The following is a 21,355-nucleotide window of genomic DNA, read 5'->3' as shown; positions in this document are numbered from 1 at the left end:
GAGATCAGACCTTCAGTTAGCCGTTAGCTGTCGCTACTCAAATTCAGCCAGCACAAACCCCAGCTCCGGGGATCCGCTCATGGGGGATTGACCCGACAAGCCAACGCATCTGTAAACTCTTTGTTGTTGAAGTTAGAGAGGTTAGACACGTGACCCCATGTGCCCGCAGTGACTCCCACCAGCACGGCTCAATTCAAGCTGCTCTATAGGACCGGCTGTAGCTCATGGGGGAGAGTGGTGTCGTCCCGTATGACTTTATACATCTATAATTTACGCTGTATGTGCGTTTCCACATTTATTGATTCATACATGTACAATGTTTGAGTAAGCCATTATTAAATAATATATGATGTACTAGCCAAGGTACGTGGATACATTGAACTAATAAAAGACACATGTTACAGTAATGTCGTCCACAGATAAGTGTGGTATGTTATGACCTGTACATGCTGACGTGGCTCCAGGCAGAGGAGTGAATGCTGCTCTGAAACAGGGTCAAATCTTCCCATTAAATATGTTTACAGCCACAGGCCCAGGAAGTACTAAGTAGCTACTCTCCTTCCTGGGTACTCTGAGGACCCACCGGCTGCTGCTGCCGCAGCTGACACGGAACATCTGTTTCTCGCCAGCAGGAGGCTACATGGCTCATTTGACCTGGATGCGTTTGTCACAGGATGTTTTATGCCTGAGGAGATGACTCCTGTGTGTGTCTGGGCATGTTCATGCAACTCTATGGATATGGAAGTAAGATAACGACTCAACGACTGCAAGTCAAAAACAGAGTGAAAGTAGTGATGGTAGCATCGCAGGAGAACAGAATCACGAGTGTCGTCAGTGTTTTATGCTTCCAAGAAGAACTGTGTTCCAGGATTTAAAGAGATTTAAGTGTGTGCTACCGAGCTGCTTGCTCTGTGGAGCTGATTAAACTCCAACACATGCTGCTACTTCCCTGTTCACTTTTTACAAAGTGCGCGCTCACACCTCTCGTTCGGCCCCTTTGGTCCAAACAGATGCTGATGAGCAGATGGATTTAACAGTAGCTTTAGGATTTGAGATGAAAACACATGTTTAGTAATGAATCCAGTTGGAGGCACAGACAGTTTTGAAGCAGTCTCCGTATGGTTTGACTGAACTTGAAACCACGCTCACTAAACTGACACGGCAGCAATTTTAATATTCTTAAATATATATATTTTTTGTGAATCTGTCCCTCTTGTGAGTAGTTTGCACACACGTGACTGTGTATGCATGTGTGCGCTCTGCAGCCCGTACGTGGTTTCCTGGTGGTGACGGTGGTGCGCGGCGAGGGCGGCCCGGTGCCGGCGCTGTTGTACGCCAGAACAGCGACGTGGTACCGGGTGCTGTGTCTCAGTCCGGACACTCTGGCTGTCGCTTCCAGTCCCGCTGTCCGCACTCGGTCTGCTGCCGCTTCACGCTCGTGCTGCCGCCAGTACCGGATCTGAGGACACACGGGGTCCCCGAAAAACACATCACCTGAAACCCTTCTTTCAAGTGTGTTTTTAAAATAAAGCATTCTGCTGTCACAGAAGCAGATGCACTAAACATGTCAAAATGTTTTTCTATTTGCATCCAGTGTTTAATGAAGTCATCCAGCTTCAACAACAATGCCTACGACTTATTATTCATAATTTATGTCATATTCATTGTAACTCTGTAACGCTGTTCATCTGTACACATGACTGATCTATTGCTTCTGTCCATCCTGGAGAGGGATCCTCCTCTGTTGCTCTCATGAAGGTTTCTTCCCTTTTTTCACTGTGAAAGGGTCTTCATGTTTTTTTGGGAGTTTTCTTCTGATCCGATATGAGGTCCTGGGACAGGGATGTTGTATGTGTACGAGTGTAAAGCCCTCTTAGGATAGTTTGTAATTTGTGATTTTTGGCTCTCCAAAATAAACGGAAAATGAAACTGATCATCGTAAAGTTTATAGAGTGATCTTGAACTATGGCAGCTTGTGGGGCTGTTAACTGGTTCTATAACAGTACAGGTCCACAAGAGCACAGCTTGAGCTTCAAAGAAAAATATTGTAGCTGTATATTCAGAGATAAACTAAAAAAAAAAACAGACAGAGGGACAAGAAACTATGATTCATGACTGGAAAAGTATGATGTGAAGAACCTGATATTTATCTTTCTCATGTACTTCTGTAAGGATATAGTGACAGTCTGAGCAAAAAAGTAACCTTTAACCTAAGTATGTGTCATGTCTCGTCGTTTATGTTAAGTTTTAAGTTTTAGTTCTGTTTTCCATGTCCGCTTTTATTTTGTAGTAACTGTCCTCTCTTGTTTCAGAAACTTTATTTCCTGCCCCGGTGTTTCCTCGTTAGTGTGATTGTCTGCTCCACCCCTGATTGTGTCCACCTGTTCCCCATTTCCTTATGTATTTAAGCCTGTGTCTACCTGTGTCTTGTGTCAGATCGTCTTGTCTCTTGTCTCGTCCTGATCGTGCTTGATAGTGTAGTTTTTTGTCCTGGTTTGCTTTTACAACATAGTTGTGATTTTGTTTTGTACTTTGTTCAATTCTTTTTCCAGCATAGCTGTGATTTTCTGTTTTCTTATAAAGCCTTTTGATTCCCCTGAACTTTGGAGTCGTGCTTTTGGATCCTATTTTTTGAGTCGTGACAGTATGTGGTTTACCACTATGATCGAATTTATAATATTTCCGATAGTCTTTTTCGCCAATTTATTTGCTTTGTATTAATGCATGTTGTAAATATTGGACAAAGTGGGTATAACATAGAAATAAAATACTTGGTAATGTGATGTTGTTTCTCTCTCTCCCCCTAATCTGTATGAATATGGTATTATCACATTTATAATTATTTCCTGATTTCATTTCTGTGATTGATTTGTTCAGTTGGTTTATACTGTCTTTGTATGTATATTTGCTCGATAAACGTTATCAGACAGTCATTATAAAGGTCTAGATGGACTGAGAATGACTTGAGGTGATACTTTCATTCTTTCTGGGATTATTTTTGAAAATAAACCTTCCCACTGATACCATATGAGCTGTATTTTATTACAACTAGTGACAAGTCAATGTTCTGTATTTCTGGGCTTTTGTGTTTCTCCTCCAAACAAAACTACTACAATAATTAAATTAGACGTCCCTGATAAAGTGTAGCAACATGTGAATATAAACCTTCTCTTGTATTCTTGTAGTCACATGAGAAGGAACAAGTATTTTATATATGTTCTTACCCTGGTTGTGTGGTTTAGTCAGTTGCTGTTGAATGAGGGCAAGCTGATTAAGCTGGACTATATTTAGGAAATGTATCCTACAAACCGGTCTGTTCATGACTTCATTAGTTCATTTTTAGCCCCTCTGATTTCAACCCAACCACATTTTCTTATGCCCTCTCTAGCAGTCATGTGCCGTCTACTGTGCTGGGCGAACATCCACATGTGTATCCATGCAGCTCATCACCTCATATCCTCTCAGGATGCCGTTGGCGCTGAGCTGCTGGACGGGTTCCCATGACACCTGGATCTCAAAGGCGGTCAGTGCCGTGGCGTTGATGTTTGACGGTCCTACTGTCGGCTCTGTTTGGAGTCGGTGAGAGGTCAGGAGGTCAGTGTGCGCAGCACTTCATGATGCACAAACAGTAAATTAGTGAATTCACAAGTGAGCTGACTGTGGTAACATCTACTACCGGCTGCTCTCTAGTGGTGGCAAAACATAGTGCAGCTTTATTCCACTGCCAGCTGATGAGTATTATTGCATGGATGTGACTCCATCTGTTTCCCTCCACTAACGATAGCATACATCTGAAATAAAACTTGGTTTAATAAATTACCAATCTTAAGTGTTAGTCCAGAAGATACACTAGTTAAAACACCTAAGCACAATATGGTGATGTTAGAAAAAGGTTGTGCAATATCTCCATGACAACGCTGGGCTGTACTTATTTCGAGATCTTGAAACTAGACCTCCTGTTATTCTGTTTATCTTCACTCCAAGAGGAACTCTCCTCCTGCCCATCCCCCAATGTTAGATGATATGAAGTCTCATCTGTCTCTGTGGTCGACAACAAGCTTATGGAAAGACTCGCAAAGTCTCCTAGTTATATCATTATTATTATTATTATTATTATCATACCAGGACTTACAGGATTCAGCGAGGAAATAGAGCAAGATGTTTTGTGGTCTGATCATAATATAACAGCTATAAATAGGACACACCTACTCTTTATAATTAATTATAAAGTCCTCCAGAGCACACTGAATGCTAATCCTTACCTTCTCATGTTCTGACATGTTTTTGGAGTAATGTTATTAGCGTTTTAGCAGAATTTACTGAAGATGTCTACCTCGTCCTGCTATTAATCTGAAGTAGATACGACTAAGAGTGTTTTTTGTTGGATTTATGGCGGCTGAAATTCAGTTTTATTTAGCAGCAGACTCAATTTTCTTTCCTGCATATCTTAATTTGCCAAAAATAAATTTACCTTTTTGCTGTAAAATAATCCCAATATATTATATTATATTTCCCAAATATTAATTATAATAATGATATTGAATGTAAATGTTTTGTAACACAAGGTTCACCAGAGGTGTAGCAGTAGGACCCTGCTGGTTAAACTCACCCTCCTCTGCAGAGTAGACCTCAGCGATCTGGCTGAACGGACCGTCTCCTCGGCTGTTGAAAGCTTTGATCTTCACCTCGAAGGGGCTGTACGGCGTCAGACTGTCGTTGTAGTAAACATATCGGGACAACTCCACGTGATGGATACGCATCTCCATCCAAGATTGTGAGTCCTTCTTCCTGAATACCAGGATGTAGCCAAAGCCATCACCATTCTGGTACTCTCTGGCCATTGTCTGCAAGGTTCAGCAGAGAATTAAGCTCTGGCCCTCTACACAGACAAATGTTCCAACAGACATCTTACACAACTTCCCAGTGTGTGTGTGTGTGTATGAACTGTTAGGGCTGTCCAACTCCAACATCAGCAAGCAAATTAGGTATCTAAGGAAAGGTTCACTCTTAAAATGATAACAAATGATAGTTAGGGGAACTTCTGTACATACTGGCTGTTAGGAGAAGAATTTCTAGTTTAATGCACAACCAAGAGTGATAGAGGATCAAATCCATTCCATCCAATCCATGTGAAAAAATTAATTTGAACAGTCAAGACAAATCACGAATATCTTCCAAAGTAAGACTTTTTAGTCCAACATCCCCACTTTGTATGTACACAAGAAAAGTGCTGAGCTGAGTTGATTTTGTAACCCGAAAATATCCACTAGATTAGACTGCAGAAGCCTTATAATGTTATTTATCTTACTGTGGATTTTGTCCCTCATTACTCACATTTCCAATCTTCAGGAAAAGTTCCATTAATGGCCCAAACATAACAGGAAGATGAAGAATGATTACCGCAAGCAAAGACTATTGAACTGTCTATATAGGCTTGTGTGTGAATGTGGTTTTAAGATAGACTTAGACACATGTCAACCTGCCCTATAAGTCCATAACCCTGCAGGTATCATATATTGATCTTATGATGTGGAGCATTTGAACATGTCCTCTAGTCTTCCAATTGGAATAGTGGGATATACTATTAAAGAAACACTAGTTGTATAAACAACAGTGGTGTAAGTGAATTACAGTTGTTTTAACATTATAAAGGGAGCACTAACTCGTCATCCACTCACCGTCCAGGTCACAATGAGTTCGTTGTGGTCTCCTCCTCCTCCTCCAAGACCACTGGGGGCCACAGTGGGAGCTGAGGGCCAGATATACAGACACAAGATGATATACATGATATAATCCACACAAGTGTGGTTCAGTGGAAAGTAGCAACATCATGCTTTCAGTTCCCTCAACTACATACTGAATCCTTTTTTCTGTTTTCATCTTACATTATTTGTTTACGTGGCAGACCCACAGATGTATTAACAGAATGGTCGTAACAGAACAGCCTGGTGGCTGATGAGATGCCTGATGGTTAATCTAGGCACCAGATTTTGACAAGGAAGAAGAATGCGAGATGAAAAAAGATGACATCTCTGGTTCTGCATTGACTATGATGCTAAATGGTGTGCCCTTATGACTATAACTAATTCAGAGCTATGCCAAAAAATGAGCAAGTTGCAATGACCAGAACAATATTTTACACCCTTAACCCCGACAGCTCCCGTAGCCCTAGACTTAAAGCTCCCTTAGGCCTGGAGTTAAAGCTCCCTTAGGCCTGGACTTAAAGCTCCCTTAGGCCTGGAGTTAAAGCTCCCGTAGGCCTGGACTTAAAGCTCCCTTAGCCCTGGACTTAAAGCTCCCTTAGGCCTGGACTTAAAGCTCCCTTAGCCCTGGACTTAAAGCTCCCTTAGGCCTGGAGTTAAAGCTCCTTAGCCCTGGGCCTGGACTTAAAGCTCCCTTAGGCCTGGACTTAAAGCTCCCTTAGGCCTGGAGTTAAAGCTCCCGTAGGCCTGGACTTAAAGCTCCCTTAGGCCTGGACTTAAAGCTCCCTTAGGCCTGGAGTTAAAGCTCCCTTAGGCCTGGAGTTAAAGCTCCCTTAGCCCTGGAGTTAAAGCTCCCTTAGCCCTGGACTTAAAGCTCCCTTAGGCCTGGACTTAAAGCTCCCTTAGGCCTGGAGTTAAAGCTCCCTTAGCCCTGGACTTAAAGCTCCCTTAGGCCTGGAGTTAAAGCTCCCTTAGCCCTGGAGTTAAAGCTCCCTTAGCCCTGGAGTTAAACCTCCCGTAGCCCCGTGCTAACAGTGCCCTGAATTTAAAGATCACTTAGCCTCAGGCTAATAGCTCCCTTAGTTTTGGATTAAAAACTCATCGTAGTGAAGCTGGTGCAAGCACGGCAGGTGTGTGGGGCTCGCAGGCTTCATAAATTGTTGCTTGGTTGTGCACCTCTGAACTTTTGTAACTTGGCAAACCCGGTGCGCAATCACGTGAAAAGCACTATTTATACAATTATAGTAAGAAGGCTAATCCCCTTTTGAAAGCTTAAGAATCATAATTACAATATTTCCTCGTCATTGTAGAGGTTGGTATGTGTTTTTTTGCTGGTTACACATAAAGTCTATGTTCGTTTTCTTTTTCATTCTTCAGTTCATTTAGTTTGAACTTAAGTTTCTAAGAATAATGCTCAGAGATGCGACCTGTGGCCCTTCACCTGCTTGCTGTGTGCGGATGGTGTGAGAGGGCATGCTGGGCTCTCCGCTGCCCAGGATGTTGCTGGCGATGACATGGAATTCATAATCCATCCAGGGCATCAGTCCCACCACACGAGCCGACTCCGCATTCCCCTCGATGTTTACTGGGTCTGGTGCACAGTTATGGACACGGAAAGATATGTGAAGTATCAATAATCAATAATCGGTGTCAATGTACAGTATGTTTTTTCTTCTGGATCTGGATGAAATCATTCTTTGGGGGTCTAATTATCACACACACACACACACACACACACACACACACACACCTGTCCTCATCTTCTTCCACTTTGATGAGAGTGATGACCGGCCCATGATGACGTATTTGCCGATGGGACTGTGGTTATCGTAGCCTCGACTCCAGCGGAGCTCCACCGATACCTCGGCCACGTTCTTCACCCGTAAACCTCCAGGAGGTCCCGGGGGGCCTGGACACAATGCAAATATGTTATTTATTCAATGAGTAAATTAAATGATTCATATCTCAGTACTGGAGTAACAGGAGTTTGGTCACTATTCATCAGTTAGATGTCACATGACTAACAGTTAGCAGTGAGCACTGACAGCAGAAAGGAACTGTGGCTGGACATTACTACATCTATATACTGTAGTTCAAAACATATATACATAAACACACAGTATATATGTGTTGGGGTATATAGATGTGTTGAACTACAATACATAGATATGTTATGTTAAACTACAGTATATATATATATATACACACACTGTAGTTTAACATAACATATCTATGTATTGTAGTTCAACACATCTATATACTGTATATACTGTATATATATATACTGTAGTTCAATACATCTATATACTGTACTTTAATATGTATCTATATATATAAAGATATAGATCTATATCTATATATACTGTAGTACTTATTGCAAGAATAACTGTGACAAACTGGTATTTCTTCATTCAGTGGAACTGTTTTTAACATTTTGATGAAAATGTAGTTTTGAAAGGTTAAAACTGGAGGCTGCTAACATTCATTAACGATCACTGTAGTTTTTTATATAAGATAATACAATTCAGAACCAGAGTTGCCCTCAATAAAGCATAATGTTAACATGTCTGTGTTTTCTTTTTGCTGATGTTATCACACAGACTTCCACACAACGCTCTCCCTGAATTTGATGACACGCTTTCACACTCACTTATCTTTATAATTGTTCTCTCTGTGTTTTGCAGGACTTTACAAGTGGATTTGATGTTCATTTCCTTGCAACGTTGCCAGATGGAAAATGTATTTTGAGAAGTATTATTGTTATAAGTCATAACCCAGGGAGCACAATTTTACAAAACAACTTTTTGACACGCCTACAAATCATCCCACCTTAGGTTGTTTTTTGTAAGCTAAGCTTCAAGTAGCTATAATACGTGGAAAGGGTATGAGTCCATCAGTCTGACTATTATTTCACATGACTGCAGTAGTTTTGCCATCCCTAGCGAAGACTCTTTAAATGAGCGTTGAGTGGCGGGAGAGAAAGCCACATCTAGAGTTCTCCGAAAACATAGTGGCAAGTAGCGAGTAGCTATCTGATCTTTCTGTTGAAAGTGAGGCTGGGTTTCTATTTTCGAAATAAGTCTTGCTTTTCTTTTAATGCTAAAAAGAGACTTGTTGCTGCTACTTTTATGCCTGTGATTGATTATGGTGATGTCTTATATATGCATGCATCTTCTCAATGTCTCCACTCCTTAGATACTGTCTACCATGGAGCATTGAGGTTCATCACTAATCTTAAGGCTCTGACTCACCATTGCTCCCTGTATGCTAGGGTTGGTTGGACTCCTCTGTCCATCCGTAGACAAAATCATTGGCATGTCCTTATTTATAAGGCTATTCTCCACGTACTTCCATCGTATCTTTGGACGCTAATTCAACTGAAAAACCCTGGAAGCTACCATCTTCGCTCTGTGACCTCTGCTCAAGGCCTCCTCTTGCTCTCCGTCCCTCACGTCCGTTTGGAAATGGGGAAAAGAGGTTTTAAGTTTGCTGCTCCTGCGGCTTGGAATTTGCTGCAGACAGACCTGGGTCTCCGGGAGCCGGTCTCCTTAGGTGTTTTTAAAAATAGATTGAAAATATTGGAGGGAAATTCATCTAGCTGTAGATGTTTTATATGACGGAGGTATGTGCTCCTCTGTAAGCTGGGTTGTGTTGACTTGAGTCTTAGTTTTTGTTTTATTCATGCTGTGATTTTGTTTTTCGTTTTATATATTGTCTGTCACTGTTTTATGTTGTATTGTATGGAACTTTGTGTGACGTGCTACTGCTGCTGTCTTGGCCAGGACACTCTTGTAAAGGAGATTTTTAATCTCAATGAGGCATTTCCTGGTTAAATAAATTTAAAATAAAAAAATAAATAAAATATCACATCATCATATTATTTATCACAGGGCTCTCAAGTTTTGAAGACAGGCAAGAGTGACATTCTCCCCCCCCCCCCCCCAGAACGAAATTTTCGGATATCAGTCAGTCACGCGCAATTCCAGGATGCTTTATTTTCACTGGTTGCTGGATTAAATCTTACCCAGATACAACAGATACGTTGTTTTTTCTGATTGGCTATTGTGTAGCCCATTTCTTTTTTTTGATTGGCTGATAAGTGGCACCTCACAGCAGAACTCCAGGGGAGCACTTGATTTCTCCATGGTGAGGGCAGCGCGGCCAGCTCATGTTTGCGCGCTGCGGCACATTAAAACATTAAATAGCCGAGTTTTTTTCAGCGTGAGAAATACGATGTGTGGCGGGAGTGCGTGACTTAAGACCGAAATGCGTGAGGGTCACGCTCAATGCGTGACACTTGAGAGCCCTGTTTATCAGCTCACAGGAACAACAACAACACTGCAAACTAGTACGACACAGATGTTGTTAAACACTCAGTTTGTTCAATGATAATGCCACATTGTGAAGAACGAATCTGTGTTGAAATCAGCAAGAGGAGAGCTAGTTTACTGCTAACATTAGCTGTTAGCACCTGAATGGAGGTTCCATTGAGTTCCAATATGATGTGTTCAAGCTCTATTCAGTAAAAATAAGATATTTTCACAGCAATATAAAATAGAGAAGGAATAATGAGCTTGTTTACGTTTGAACGGACAGGTACGTATCTGCCCATACGCAAGTTCAGGTATTGGCAGCAGAAATGAATAAATTAACTCAAAGCAGGATTAATTTGAAAGAGGTCACATGAGACGTGAGATAGAAGAATAAAACCAAATACTGATTGTAAGCGACAAAAACTTGGTCAAATTGTTTATTATGGTACTTTTTTTGCATTTTCGATCGTACGGAGGGCAAAACTATAATACACATACGATGATTATAGTACATCTGGCAACACTGTTTCTTTGTCTTTCTTTGGGAGTTTTTCCTGATTCGATGTGAGGTCCTGGGCCAGGGATGTCGTATGTGTACAGATTATAAAGCCCTCTGAGGCAAATTTGTAATTTGTGATCTCGGGCTAAACTAAATAAACTCAATTGAATTGAAATTGCCTCAAAGATTTTCCTTTCCCCTCTAATACTGGTCTTGAGGACGTGATATGAGAAGACAGCTCTCGGGCATCTTACCTCGGACCACTAGCTTGGCTGAAGCTGAAGAGCTGTCCACCACAGTCTGAGCCGTGCATGTGTACATCCCTGCTTGACTCAGTTTAGCGGTCACGGTCAACAGGTCACCAATATTTTCCTTCTAAAAAGGCACAGACAGAAACAGTTAGTTCAACATTGTGGTCGTCAGGAGTGCAGCAGACAGTGAAGAAGATCTGCAAGCTGCAGAAGAACTGACCATAACCAGCTGAGGTAAAGATTACAGGAGCTCATTTTTCAGCTAGACCCCACGAGCTAATGGCAGCATCTTATCACATCAACACTCATTAAACATAGAGACATAAAGAGCAAGGACATGAAATGGATAGTTAATTTCATTTGGGACCTTATGTCTGCCCGGCCTTGTGCTTAGGTACTGTGAAATGTTTAACCTACTTCCTGAAATGAATTAATTATGGCTGGAATATTACATTTAGACTTACTGTTCGAGACTGGAATTACCACCTCGGAGTGGCATCTCTCTGCCAACAGTTCTTGGTGGCCTTTGACCACAAAATTATAATCTGTTTATCCTTAAATCCAATTGGACAAATATGGAGAAATATCCTTTCGTCATCTGTTCACGAGAAATGGACAACATATTGCCTCATCAGTGCCGGTGCTGAGGCAAAAGAGAAGCTGAGAAACCTTGTGCATGTTGGCGATATCCCTCCAAACATTGTTGCCAGTTCAGCAGTATTTACTTTCGGCACTAGATCTACAGCATATAAATACAGGCAAAACCATATCAGCATAATAATAAGGCCCAGTGGTGACGAGGGAAGCCTCGACCACACTGCACTGCATTTTATTTGGACTTTTAGGGAACTGTAGAGCACCTGATCCTCAGTCCTAAAAAAGCCCCAGTATTGTATTAAAGCCTGATATCTATTCTACCTTCTGTTCCATAGAGCTCCATTAAAAACAGTGAGTCACACTGTTGAAAAGGTTGGCATATTCCTTCATTATCATGAACACTCACATTGTAGTTTAATTTGACTCAATACTGCATAAACTTTACTGCTGCCAGAAACACTTTAAATGTGGATTAATCCACTGCTGAAATAGTCCCCAACAAAAGAATAATGTAGTGTAGGGGAGTGAGAAAGCACGGAGAGAATCGACCAACATGTTGGTTTTGGTTGGTATGTCAAATCAAAGAAATGGTTTGTAAAATAGGGGAAACTGTTAAATTACTGTAAGAGCAACAAAGCTTGTGTTTTCAGAGTCTGGTGGAGAGCCGATGGAAACATCAGGAAAAGGTTTATCATCTTCTGTAAAAGCTTTGATCATAGGAGCAGCAATTGATTTGCAGTCGTTTCATGAGAATTCCACACCAACAACCTCAACGCTCAGGCTCATGATATGTATTTGCTATGTACATGGTATGTATTTGTTATTTGATATTTTGGAGCTTAAATGGAACTAATGAGAGTCAATGTTAGGCTCAGCTATCAACCAAGTCCTCTCTTTCCACCGATATTTTTTACAAACAGCAAGGAGGAACCTGCATGCAGTCGGATTGTTCTGCAGGGCTTCCTTCTCTCCACCATGCTTTGCAGGACTCACCCCCTCCACCCGGTGGTACGGCCCGGCAGGGTCCTCCAGGTCCAGCAGGACCCCGTTGAAGGCCCAGGTGAAGGTCAGGTCCATGGTGGGGTCGTGGGAGGCGTGACACTGCAGCGTCACATCCTCCCCTTGGTTGATGTCGGCATTGGAAGGAGCCAGTGTGATCTTAGTGGCATCTGCATTCAAAATAATGCTAGTTCAGATTCATAGTAGCAGGGGTGTGAGAAGCTACAGACTCGATATGTGAGAACCACGCAATTAATTCAAAAGAAAGAAGAAAAGATGTACTTTTTTTAACAGCAGACATTGTGTCTCGTCCTATCAGGGCTGCTGTCGAATTGACTTTCTTTCATAGTGATCGAAATAACTTGGAAGTGTGTAAGTGGCAGCCATGATAAGAGCAGGTGGAAATCGCCAAATACAAAGAAAGGTGATTTGGTACTTCCTCTCTTATCTCTTTTAGCACAGGATACACTGGACCATCCTTTATCAAAGGAAAGAAGATAATAACGTCCCACAATTCCTTGCGGCAGCAACAATTAAAGGACAGATATCGGACTCATGTCCAGGTTCAGAGTTGTATTTTGGGTTTTGAGTCATACAAATGTCCATTTTTTTATGTTGTAAAAACTATGGAAACTACCTGTTTTCCCCCCTCTGTCCCGCTCCGTTTCAACACAATTTTCTGTGAACTCATGTCAATAACATACACTACAACTGGAAATAAACTGGGACACATTTTAAAAAGTGCACGTTTAAAACTCAACTGGTCTATATATTGTACAGCTGTGACATCACAGCTGTTCAGAAATCCTGATGCTCGGTTAAAGCAACAGTTGGTGAATACGAGCTGTGTGTCTGTCTCTGAGAATTGAGCGTTTAGATACTTTCACTGTATTCATATAGCACTTGGAACTCTATCCGGCCGCCAATAACGTCAATCGTCACTGTTTATTTCTAAATGGATCAATTGAAGACACTTTTTTCTAAAGAGGTGTGATCGGTACAACACTGCTATACTCATTTTCTAAATAAAAACCCAAAACATTAAAAACATCCACCATAGCGTAAGTGCAGTGGGATTCTCTGAACACAGCGATGTCTTTTCATATGCCCGTATTTGTTCTCCTTCACATCTGTGTCTCTTTGACTGCAGCCTGTGGATCGTGCGTTCAGGCTCACTGTCATGGCTTCATGGTACTCTTGATGGAACTGAGTCATCGTTAACAAATATGTGTTTCACCTGCTGTTTCCTGAAATGTCAAGTCAAAATATATGCTGAGAAAATGGTCCATTCGAAAGAAATACCCGACTGGAGACTTGTTTAGGTGTGAAGGATAGCAAAGAGTTTTCAGTAGTCTGACATTTAAACGGGACCCCAAAGTGTGAGGGGATGACGGCCTAGCAACAGCCAATGAGAGTTCAGTTTACGTAAAAGTGACAGAGTTGGTTTTATTAGTCTACCTGCAGATTAGAAGTGTTTATAATTAAAAAGATCAGTTAACTAGAATATGATTCATACTTCCTTCCTCTATAACAATCTACTGATACAAAACTATGTATGTTGTTATTTTTCTGATGATTGTGGATGCCCATATAGATTCACATTATTTAAGAACAAAAAAATTATTTCAGAAAATAAAAAAATATATTTTTCTTTTTTAAATAATGTTGGCCACACCATAAACTGGGGAGTATATTTCATCATTAAAATGTTAACTTGTCAGTATCTAAACGATTTTATACTTTTATTCCTACTTTGGGCTGGTACATGTGCCACTTCAGAATCAGAAAACGCTCCGTACATTGTTTCAAATGACCATAAACATATATTTGATTTTTAAATTATGCAATTGGTTTGCTTCAACAAGTGTGTGTGCATGTGCTTGTGTGTGTGTGTGTTTACCTCTGACAGACAGGTGCCCGGTGCTGTTGGCTTTGCCCAGGTAGTTCTCAGCAAAGCAGGTGTATTTCCCTTCGTCTGCCCTGCTGATGTTGTGGATCCACAGGATGCCGTCTGGAGTTACGGTGACTCTGAGGAGACAGTAGGATACGGAGGGTAAAGAGCGCCCGCATCTCGCTGACTTCAGTACCAACTCAATGTAAAATACTTGGAACAATGTAATGTAATCCGATACAACATCACAAACAATTGCTTCAAATATAATCCAAGACTATGGACGGTTTGGCAACACAAAGATAGTATTTATACAGGTGTTCCTGTTATTGCGTCAACCAGAAGAGCTTTCAATAGCAATGACAAAGAAATAAATAAGTATATTGAATCACAATGCCAAGGTTACTCCGTCCACTCGCATGCTTTGAACATTCCACTTGCATCTAGCTGAATGTTAATAATAATCCCAGCTGGTCTCCTTCATCCACTAACCCACTGCTCTAACCTTCAGACTGCTGCTGCACAAGGCATCAGCTTAGCTTCAAGGGGAATTCTGTTTTGTTTTTTTACAATTGAGATTTGAGTTTTTGTGCTTTATTTTTCATTCAAGTCATTTTATTCTCCGCACTAATTTATTAAATCTGGGAATGTGGTAAAGCCACTAGTCACAACTTTGTGAGTGATCGGGACAAATCAAATCAATAATTATCATCAGAATTTTTTTTAAATTGAAGTTATTGCCTTTACTTGCATGTTGAAATGCCTTAAACCTGCATTCTCTCTACTATCCATCAGGGGGCGACTCCGCTGGTTGTATAGAAGTCTATGAGAAAATGACTCCCCTTCTCTCTTGATTTATTACCTCAGTAAACATTATAAAGATTAATTTATGGTCTCAATCTCTAGTTACAAGTCTTCTTCAATACAGCATTGGAAACAAAAAAAGGATTCATGGCAGGGAGAAGAAGAGTAGAATAAGTTAATATGAGGTGCACAAAGGAGTGAATAACCCTTTTGAATGCAAGACTTTAACTCTCTATTGTGTATTTAATGTCAACTCTCTGGTTGTTTCCAACTTTTCAGAATGTGTGACCCAGGACCTCAAGTGGGAGCTGAACGTCAGCTCCATCACCAAGAAGGCCCAGCAGAGGATGTTCTTCCTGAGGCAGCTGAGGAAATTCAACCTGCCAGGGAGAATGATGGTACAATTCTACACGGCCATCGTTGAGTCCATCATCTGCTCCTCCATCACCGTCTGGCACCCGGCAGCCACGGCCAAAGACAAGTGCAGGCTGCAGAGCATCATCCGCTCGGCCGAGAGGGTTATTGGCTGCAATCTGCCTTCCCTCCAGGTCCTGTTCACTTCTAGGTCACTGAAGCGGGCCAGAAAGATTGTCGCTGACCCCTCCCACCCTGGACAATCCCTGTTCGAGTCCCTCCCCTCTGGGAGGAGGCTGCGGTCCATCAGGACAAAGACCTCCCGCCACACCAAAAGTTTTTTCCCGTCGGCAGTCGGGCTCATCAATGGACCCGGGACTGACTGACTGTCACCCCCAGGACTACCACCTCTTCTTCCACCTTCCTCTCTCCTCCTTCTTCCCGCTCCTTCCTCTTCCTCCTCCTCCTTCTTCCTCCCACTCCTCCTCCTCCTCCTTCTTCTTCCCTCCTGGAGGCCTCCTCCACACACGTCACTTTAACATGCACTTTAACTTGAGGCCTCCTCCACACACATGCCACTTTATTTACATGCACTTTAATTAAACACTTAAACACACGCCACGTGTAACATACACTTTTAACTAAAACACACCACTTGAAGCACACACCCAAACACTTTCACATTATTTGTTGTCTTTCTGTCGTGTTGATTGTTGTTTGTTTGTCATGTCCAAATGTTGCACCTTCCGCCAAAAAAAATTCCTCGTTTGTGTAAACATTCCTGGCAATAAAACTGTTTCTGATTCTGATTCTGATTCTGATTCTGATTAAACCCCGCAGATGATGACATCACTGCGGCTTCTGCTGTTTATCGCTTGAGTCTGGGGTTAGGAATGGAACGGCTGTTATTATCATAGTTTGCCTGAAGCTGTGTGAGACTGTGGCAGTCAACTCGATATCAAGAGAGAAGCGTCTACTGCCATGAGTCAGAGGCCCAATCCCAAAAGTATAAGTAAGGACTCAAACCCTGAACCCTTAGGGACTTACTGACGTCACCTGGTAAATGGTGTGAGAGACTGTATGGGCTTGAAATGGTGTCAATCGAATGGGTCAGCACTTTGCTGCAACATACCACTTTACCATGACAATTCCCAAAAATATAATGTACAATTTTGGGTATTTATTTAATTTTTTTCACTCCCTGATTTGAACGTCTTCTAGGATGAAGTAACAATAATGTGTTTTTCAATCAGAAACATTCTCATCATAATCACAGGTACATTCACCTACGTTGAGGTTTGGGGGCAGCGCATACAGTACATGCGGACATATTATATTTGGGACTACAGATTTACAGTAAGAGAATGTTTTTTGGCTTCACAAAGATCTTCTACAAAACACACAATGCAACATTTCAAATAAATCCATGGATGGAAAGCCAAATCCCCAATAAGTGGAGCACATGGTTATAAATAGATGATCTTGCTGTTCTCTTTTAAATCTCATCAATATAGTTCATGAGCCTCAGAATTTCTGTTGCTGGGCAACGTCAAGCTTCACAGGAAGGGGTTCACATGCCAGAGTTTGCATTTATAACATCGGGAAAGAGAGACATGTTGAACACATGTTGATTTGTGTCACTGAGGAGCTATTTATCCAGTTTAGTTGTTGGTTACCGAAACACCGAGCTCTCTATCTGAGCCCACCATCTGCACCTTGAGTTTCAATACTGACATTCATATACGACTGAAATCAAACCGGTCCATCGTAGGTGTTATACTGTCTCTAGGTTCTATGCTGTAAGACTAATAAATATTTATCTTCCTAAAAGTCAATCTGCACCATCCAGCCAATCAGAACCCCTGAGTCTCAAGGGCTGTGGTATGATAATTATTAAACACATGATTGGTTCATGGCTGAAGTTACAGATGTAAAGTAAAACTCGCAATTTAATGGGAACGTTTTGAAGTGGATTGAGCAGTGCCAGAAAAGAATCCACCTGCTTATCATCATGCAGCGCTACATAAACAGGAAGTGCTACTGTTCGACACTGTGGCCCAGAATAAGCAAGCAGCAGACAGGACAGAAGGTAAACACTAAAACACTGCCTTTGCAGCACCGTGATTCCCAGACTGTCTGATAGGTCTTGACAGCAGCGAGATTATGGCTGTAAATTAAGACAAGTGTGAAACCTCTTCCCGGAGCTATTGTAACTGAAACTCGAAGACCGGCAAAAGTGGAGCAACATCCTCGCTAAGCCAAGCAACACACCTCCACCTAACAAATAAAGGAACGCCTAGTATCAGCAGGTGTCAGAGCCATCCTACATCTGGTGTGATGGATAGATTCTCAGTGGTTGCACAATAAATAGAAACATACTAATAACATATATAAAGAGACAAATAATAAAATCAATGCCAGGAATGACAAAAAAAGAAGTGTACATTCCATAGCAACTGCCTTGGTATGTGCAGTCAGCTTGGGAGGGTCTTTTATATTGTGAATGCCATCATTTATTAATCCAAATCTACTTCCTTAAATTGGAATAAGTCTCTAATTTCACATTGCCATAGTTGATGACCTGTTTTTAAAAAAAGCAATAGCTCACTTCAGAATGCGATATGTTGTAACTATATCACAACTGAAGGGATACTGTGGTATATTTTTATGTACCCTGTAATATCAGGGTTATTCAAATACATGCAATGTCAGCGCTCAAAGGTAAATCATCTATACGACTGTGCCTTTGGCCTTGGGAGATTGTGCCACTGGGGTGCAGGTTGAGAACATGGGGAGGGGCTACTAGATAAGTTTTAGAACATTACGTGCTTTCCCCTGTCTTCAACCGGGTCACAGAGGCCACAGGGGTTACATTTAGGTGTTTCACGTGTCTTTAGATTCAACCTGGTCAGTTCCCAGGATTAGGTAATTATGCCTGCATGTGATTGGTCCACGAAGGCCGGGAATAATAAACTCCTCCTATTTTGTTGTGTATAAAACATATGTTAAAATGCTTGTTCGGTAGACTTTCTCAATTCGGTGCCTGAAAGTACTCCAAACGGCCTGCAGGCGTTAGTTTCCTGAACTGTGCTTGTTAAGAATAAACTCAATATTCTTGCTAAATTCTGTTGTCCATCGAAGATCCTTTTTTCATCAATCTCTTAAACCCATCCCACGATCGGCGAGCAGTAAACGACAATACCACGGCCTGTCAGGAGCTATTGACCAAAACAACTCAGGACACGCTCATAATGTACTACCACCTACGTTTTTGTTTCTAATTGTAGAGCAGAACTAAAAGTAAAGCATAACGACTGAGGTAAAGGCCTGGTGCAGTATTATATGATAGACTGTCCATACTTTCCTGCACTGAATGCATATCCAGCTATCCCGTCAATGTAATGCCTCATAGTGTCTCTATTTCATGTATCTTCTTTTATTTTGTGTGATATCTATTTGTTTTGCAATACAAGAAGTAACTGAACTCTGAAATCAGAGTCCCGATCTTCCTCAGGCGACTAACCCCGAGGGACACGAGGGAAATAAATATTAGCTGTTAGGTATTAGGTTTCAAAACGTGAAGCGAAAGCAGCGTGCTGTGTATGAACAACAGGTATTACCTGCTGTTGTTGGTGAGCAACTCCGTCCCACGGCTCCAGAACAGGCTGGGCTTGGGAGCAGCTCGAGGGCGACACTCCATCATCACCTGCCCCCCTCTGGCTGCTGGGATCAGTCTCCTGACTGGGTTCAACCGGAAGTCTGGAGCCTGAACTGGAACGGCGGGTGGCAGGATAACAGCGCAGAGCAGAAAACAATGGATGCGATGCAGAAGAGGAGAGATGGAGGAAGAGTTGAAGACAGAAAGCTATTATTTTGAGGCTAGAGAGTGGTACAGAATTAAATCGTATTCAAATCAAAAATGTGCAACCAACCAACAGAAACCTGGTCTAAAGTCAATGGCACAGTATGTTCACAGACATGGATGGGTTCACAAGGCGTGTTTTTTTGCTGTTTGTTTTTTGCTGTTTGTTTTTTGCATGTCAATTCACTGATGATAAGACCGGTAATTCTATTATGTTATTAATATTACACTATTGGTAGATTTAGAGTGTGTCTTTCCGACTCCTGTCATCCAAACATTTCCAAAAACTATTAAAGAGCATTGAGAAGTCCACAAGTTAAAGTGTATTGAAAAAAGATAGATGCAACTTATTTAGACTTTAGATGTAACATGTTTTCACAAAATATTAAACCAGATCCATATTTTTGTTGGCAAATAACCTTTTAAAAACAACGTTTCCACTGCAGAGAACAACTAGCTTCTCCAATCTGTTGTTTAAATCAGTCCCTCTTAGACGTCTACCTTGGACCCTGAGCTCAGCCGTGGAGTAGACGGTGCCATGTTTGTTCTCAGCGACACACTGGTACATCCCAGAATCCTCCAGAGCCAGATTGTTGATCTTAAGACGAGCCCCGTTCACCTCTACCCGGACCTGGGGGGTAGAAGAAGAGAAAGAAAAGAAAGTCGCTTTGTGCCTCTGTGTAGTTCATGTATGTCTCTTCATGGTTGTTTTCGTCTTTTTTAGTTATTTTTGCATCCGTGGTTGCTATGCCTATTTCTGTAGTCATTTTGTCTCTATGTAGTTGTTTGGTCCCTTTGTAGTCTGTCTGTGTTTCTTTGTAGTCTTTTTGCATCTCTCTGGAGTTGCTTTGTGTCCTGAATGTTTTTACAAAACTATTAAAAGAAAAATTTCGAAAGTCATACGCAAACTAAATCAACATCTAAAAATCAAATCCATTTCAGTGTCAGCAATAGACACTGGTCACGTTACCAGCAAGTAAATATTTAATATTTAGTAATCATATTCTACAAATATACTCAGAATTGTATAGTATGATATAAGACACTTTTACAACTTTGAGCCGTTTTTCAGCAGTGTATATACACCAATCTAACCCTTATACTGTTTTTCCTTTTTTTAGAAGACAGGCCAGACAATTTGAACTAAATCAAAGGAAATGGACTTTCTTTGGGTGGAAGTATTCCTGTTACTGAGATTCTTTATCAATTTGGTGACTGACCAAAAAAGTGATTTTTGTGGGGATTCCTGTACCGATGTGAATCTCATGGGACAGAGGATGTCGTATGTGTACCTATTGTAAAGCAAATTTGTGATTTTGGATTTTACAAAATTAATTAAATTGAATTGAAAAAGAAAAAAACAACTTTGATAAAACCACAGTGCGACAGTAGAAAGAGTATTTTAACATCTTTGTGTGTGCAGGTTTATCGAGCAGTGAGACAGCGCCCTGCATGTGATACCTGTGTGTTGAGTGGCTGTCCGTTGCGTAGCCAGCTTATGGAGGGTCGGGGTTTACCGGCAGCGATGCAACTCCAGAGAAGGTCTGAGCTAATCTCTACTTCTGAGTCGCTCATCACCTGCAACCACTCGGGCTGAGCTGGAGGTTTGGAGAAGAGAGTTAAGGAAAATGAAACATAGATATAAAACAGAGACCGTAAATTGCATACATATAGAAATACTTAAAGGAAATGCACTGAAGGTCCATTATGAGACCTTTTGTCCCCTCTGTGATATTGCTGATACGTTAAAGTAATGGTTTTTCCTTTGGGAACATCAGTGTAAAAATGGAACATTGCCCTGTCAGACATTTACTGGCAGAGTAGAGCTGAAAAGTTAGAATTGCGAGAAAGAGGAATGTTCTGTTCTCTTATAAGCTGCTTCACTGATGGACTTTAAAACATATATGCCCTTGAAGTCTTGAGTGTGAAGGACAAACAGTGAACACTAATGCTATATTCTCACATCAGTTTAACCATTGAAATATCTTCTTGCCAATTCTGCTGCCTGGTTTATAAAATGTGTAAGGACATTCAGTCGGGCTGCCCACACACTGAATCTTAAGACTTATTCATCCACATGAGC

At 41.4% G+C, this 21,355-nt stretch overlaps 1 protein-coding gene across 2 annotated transcripts in view; it reads right to left on the bottom strand.

Moving 5' to 3' along the window:
• cntn2 (contactin 2) overlaps positions 1-21,355 on the bottom strand; it is a 65,122-nt gene that overhangs the window by 9,071 nt on the left and 34,696 nt on the right. For both annotated transcript variants that reach the window (XM_056437168.1, XM_056437167.1), the window contains exons 9-20: positions 20,734-20,870; positions 19,774-19,903; positions 19,031-19,181; positions 14,262-14,389; positions 12,356-12,531; positions 10,769-10,889; positions 7,453-7,611; positions 7,144-7,293; positions 5,679-5,749; positions 4,610-4,844; positions 3,451-3,566; positions 1,273-1,459 (exon numbers count right to left, since the gene is read on the bottom strand). In XM_056437168.1, coding sequence (XP_056293143.1) covers positions 1,273-1,459; positions 3,451-3,566; positions 4,610-4,844; positions 5,679-5,749; positions 7,144-7,293; positions 7,453-7,611; positions 10,769-10,889; positions 12,356-12,531; positions 14,262-14,389; positions 19,031-19,181; positions 19,774-19,903; positions 20,734-20,870 — 1,761 coding nt within the window. The remainder of the gene's footprint in view (positions 1-1,272; positions 1,460-3,450; positions 3,567-4,609; positions 4,845-5,678; positions 5,750-7,143; positions 7,294-7,452; positions 7,612-10,768; positions 10,890-12,355; positions 12,532-14,261; positions 14,390-19,030; positions 19,182-19,773; positions 19,904-20,733; positions 20,871-21,355) is intronic.

Source organism: Pseudoliparis swirei, chromosome 18, assembly GCF_029220125.1.
Source record: "Pseudoliparis swirei isolate HS2019 ecotype Mariana Trench chromosome 18, NWPU_hadal_v1, whole genome shotgun sequence".
In the NCBI taxonomy this organism is placed as follows: domain Eukaryota; kingdom Metazoa; phylum Chordata; class Actinopteri; order Perciformes; family Liparidae; genus Pseudoliparis; species Pseudoliparis swirei.
This window is presented reverse-complemented; position numbering and strand designations above follow the sequence as displayed.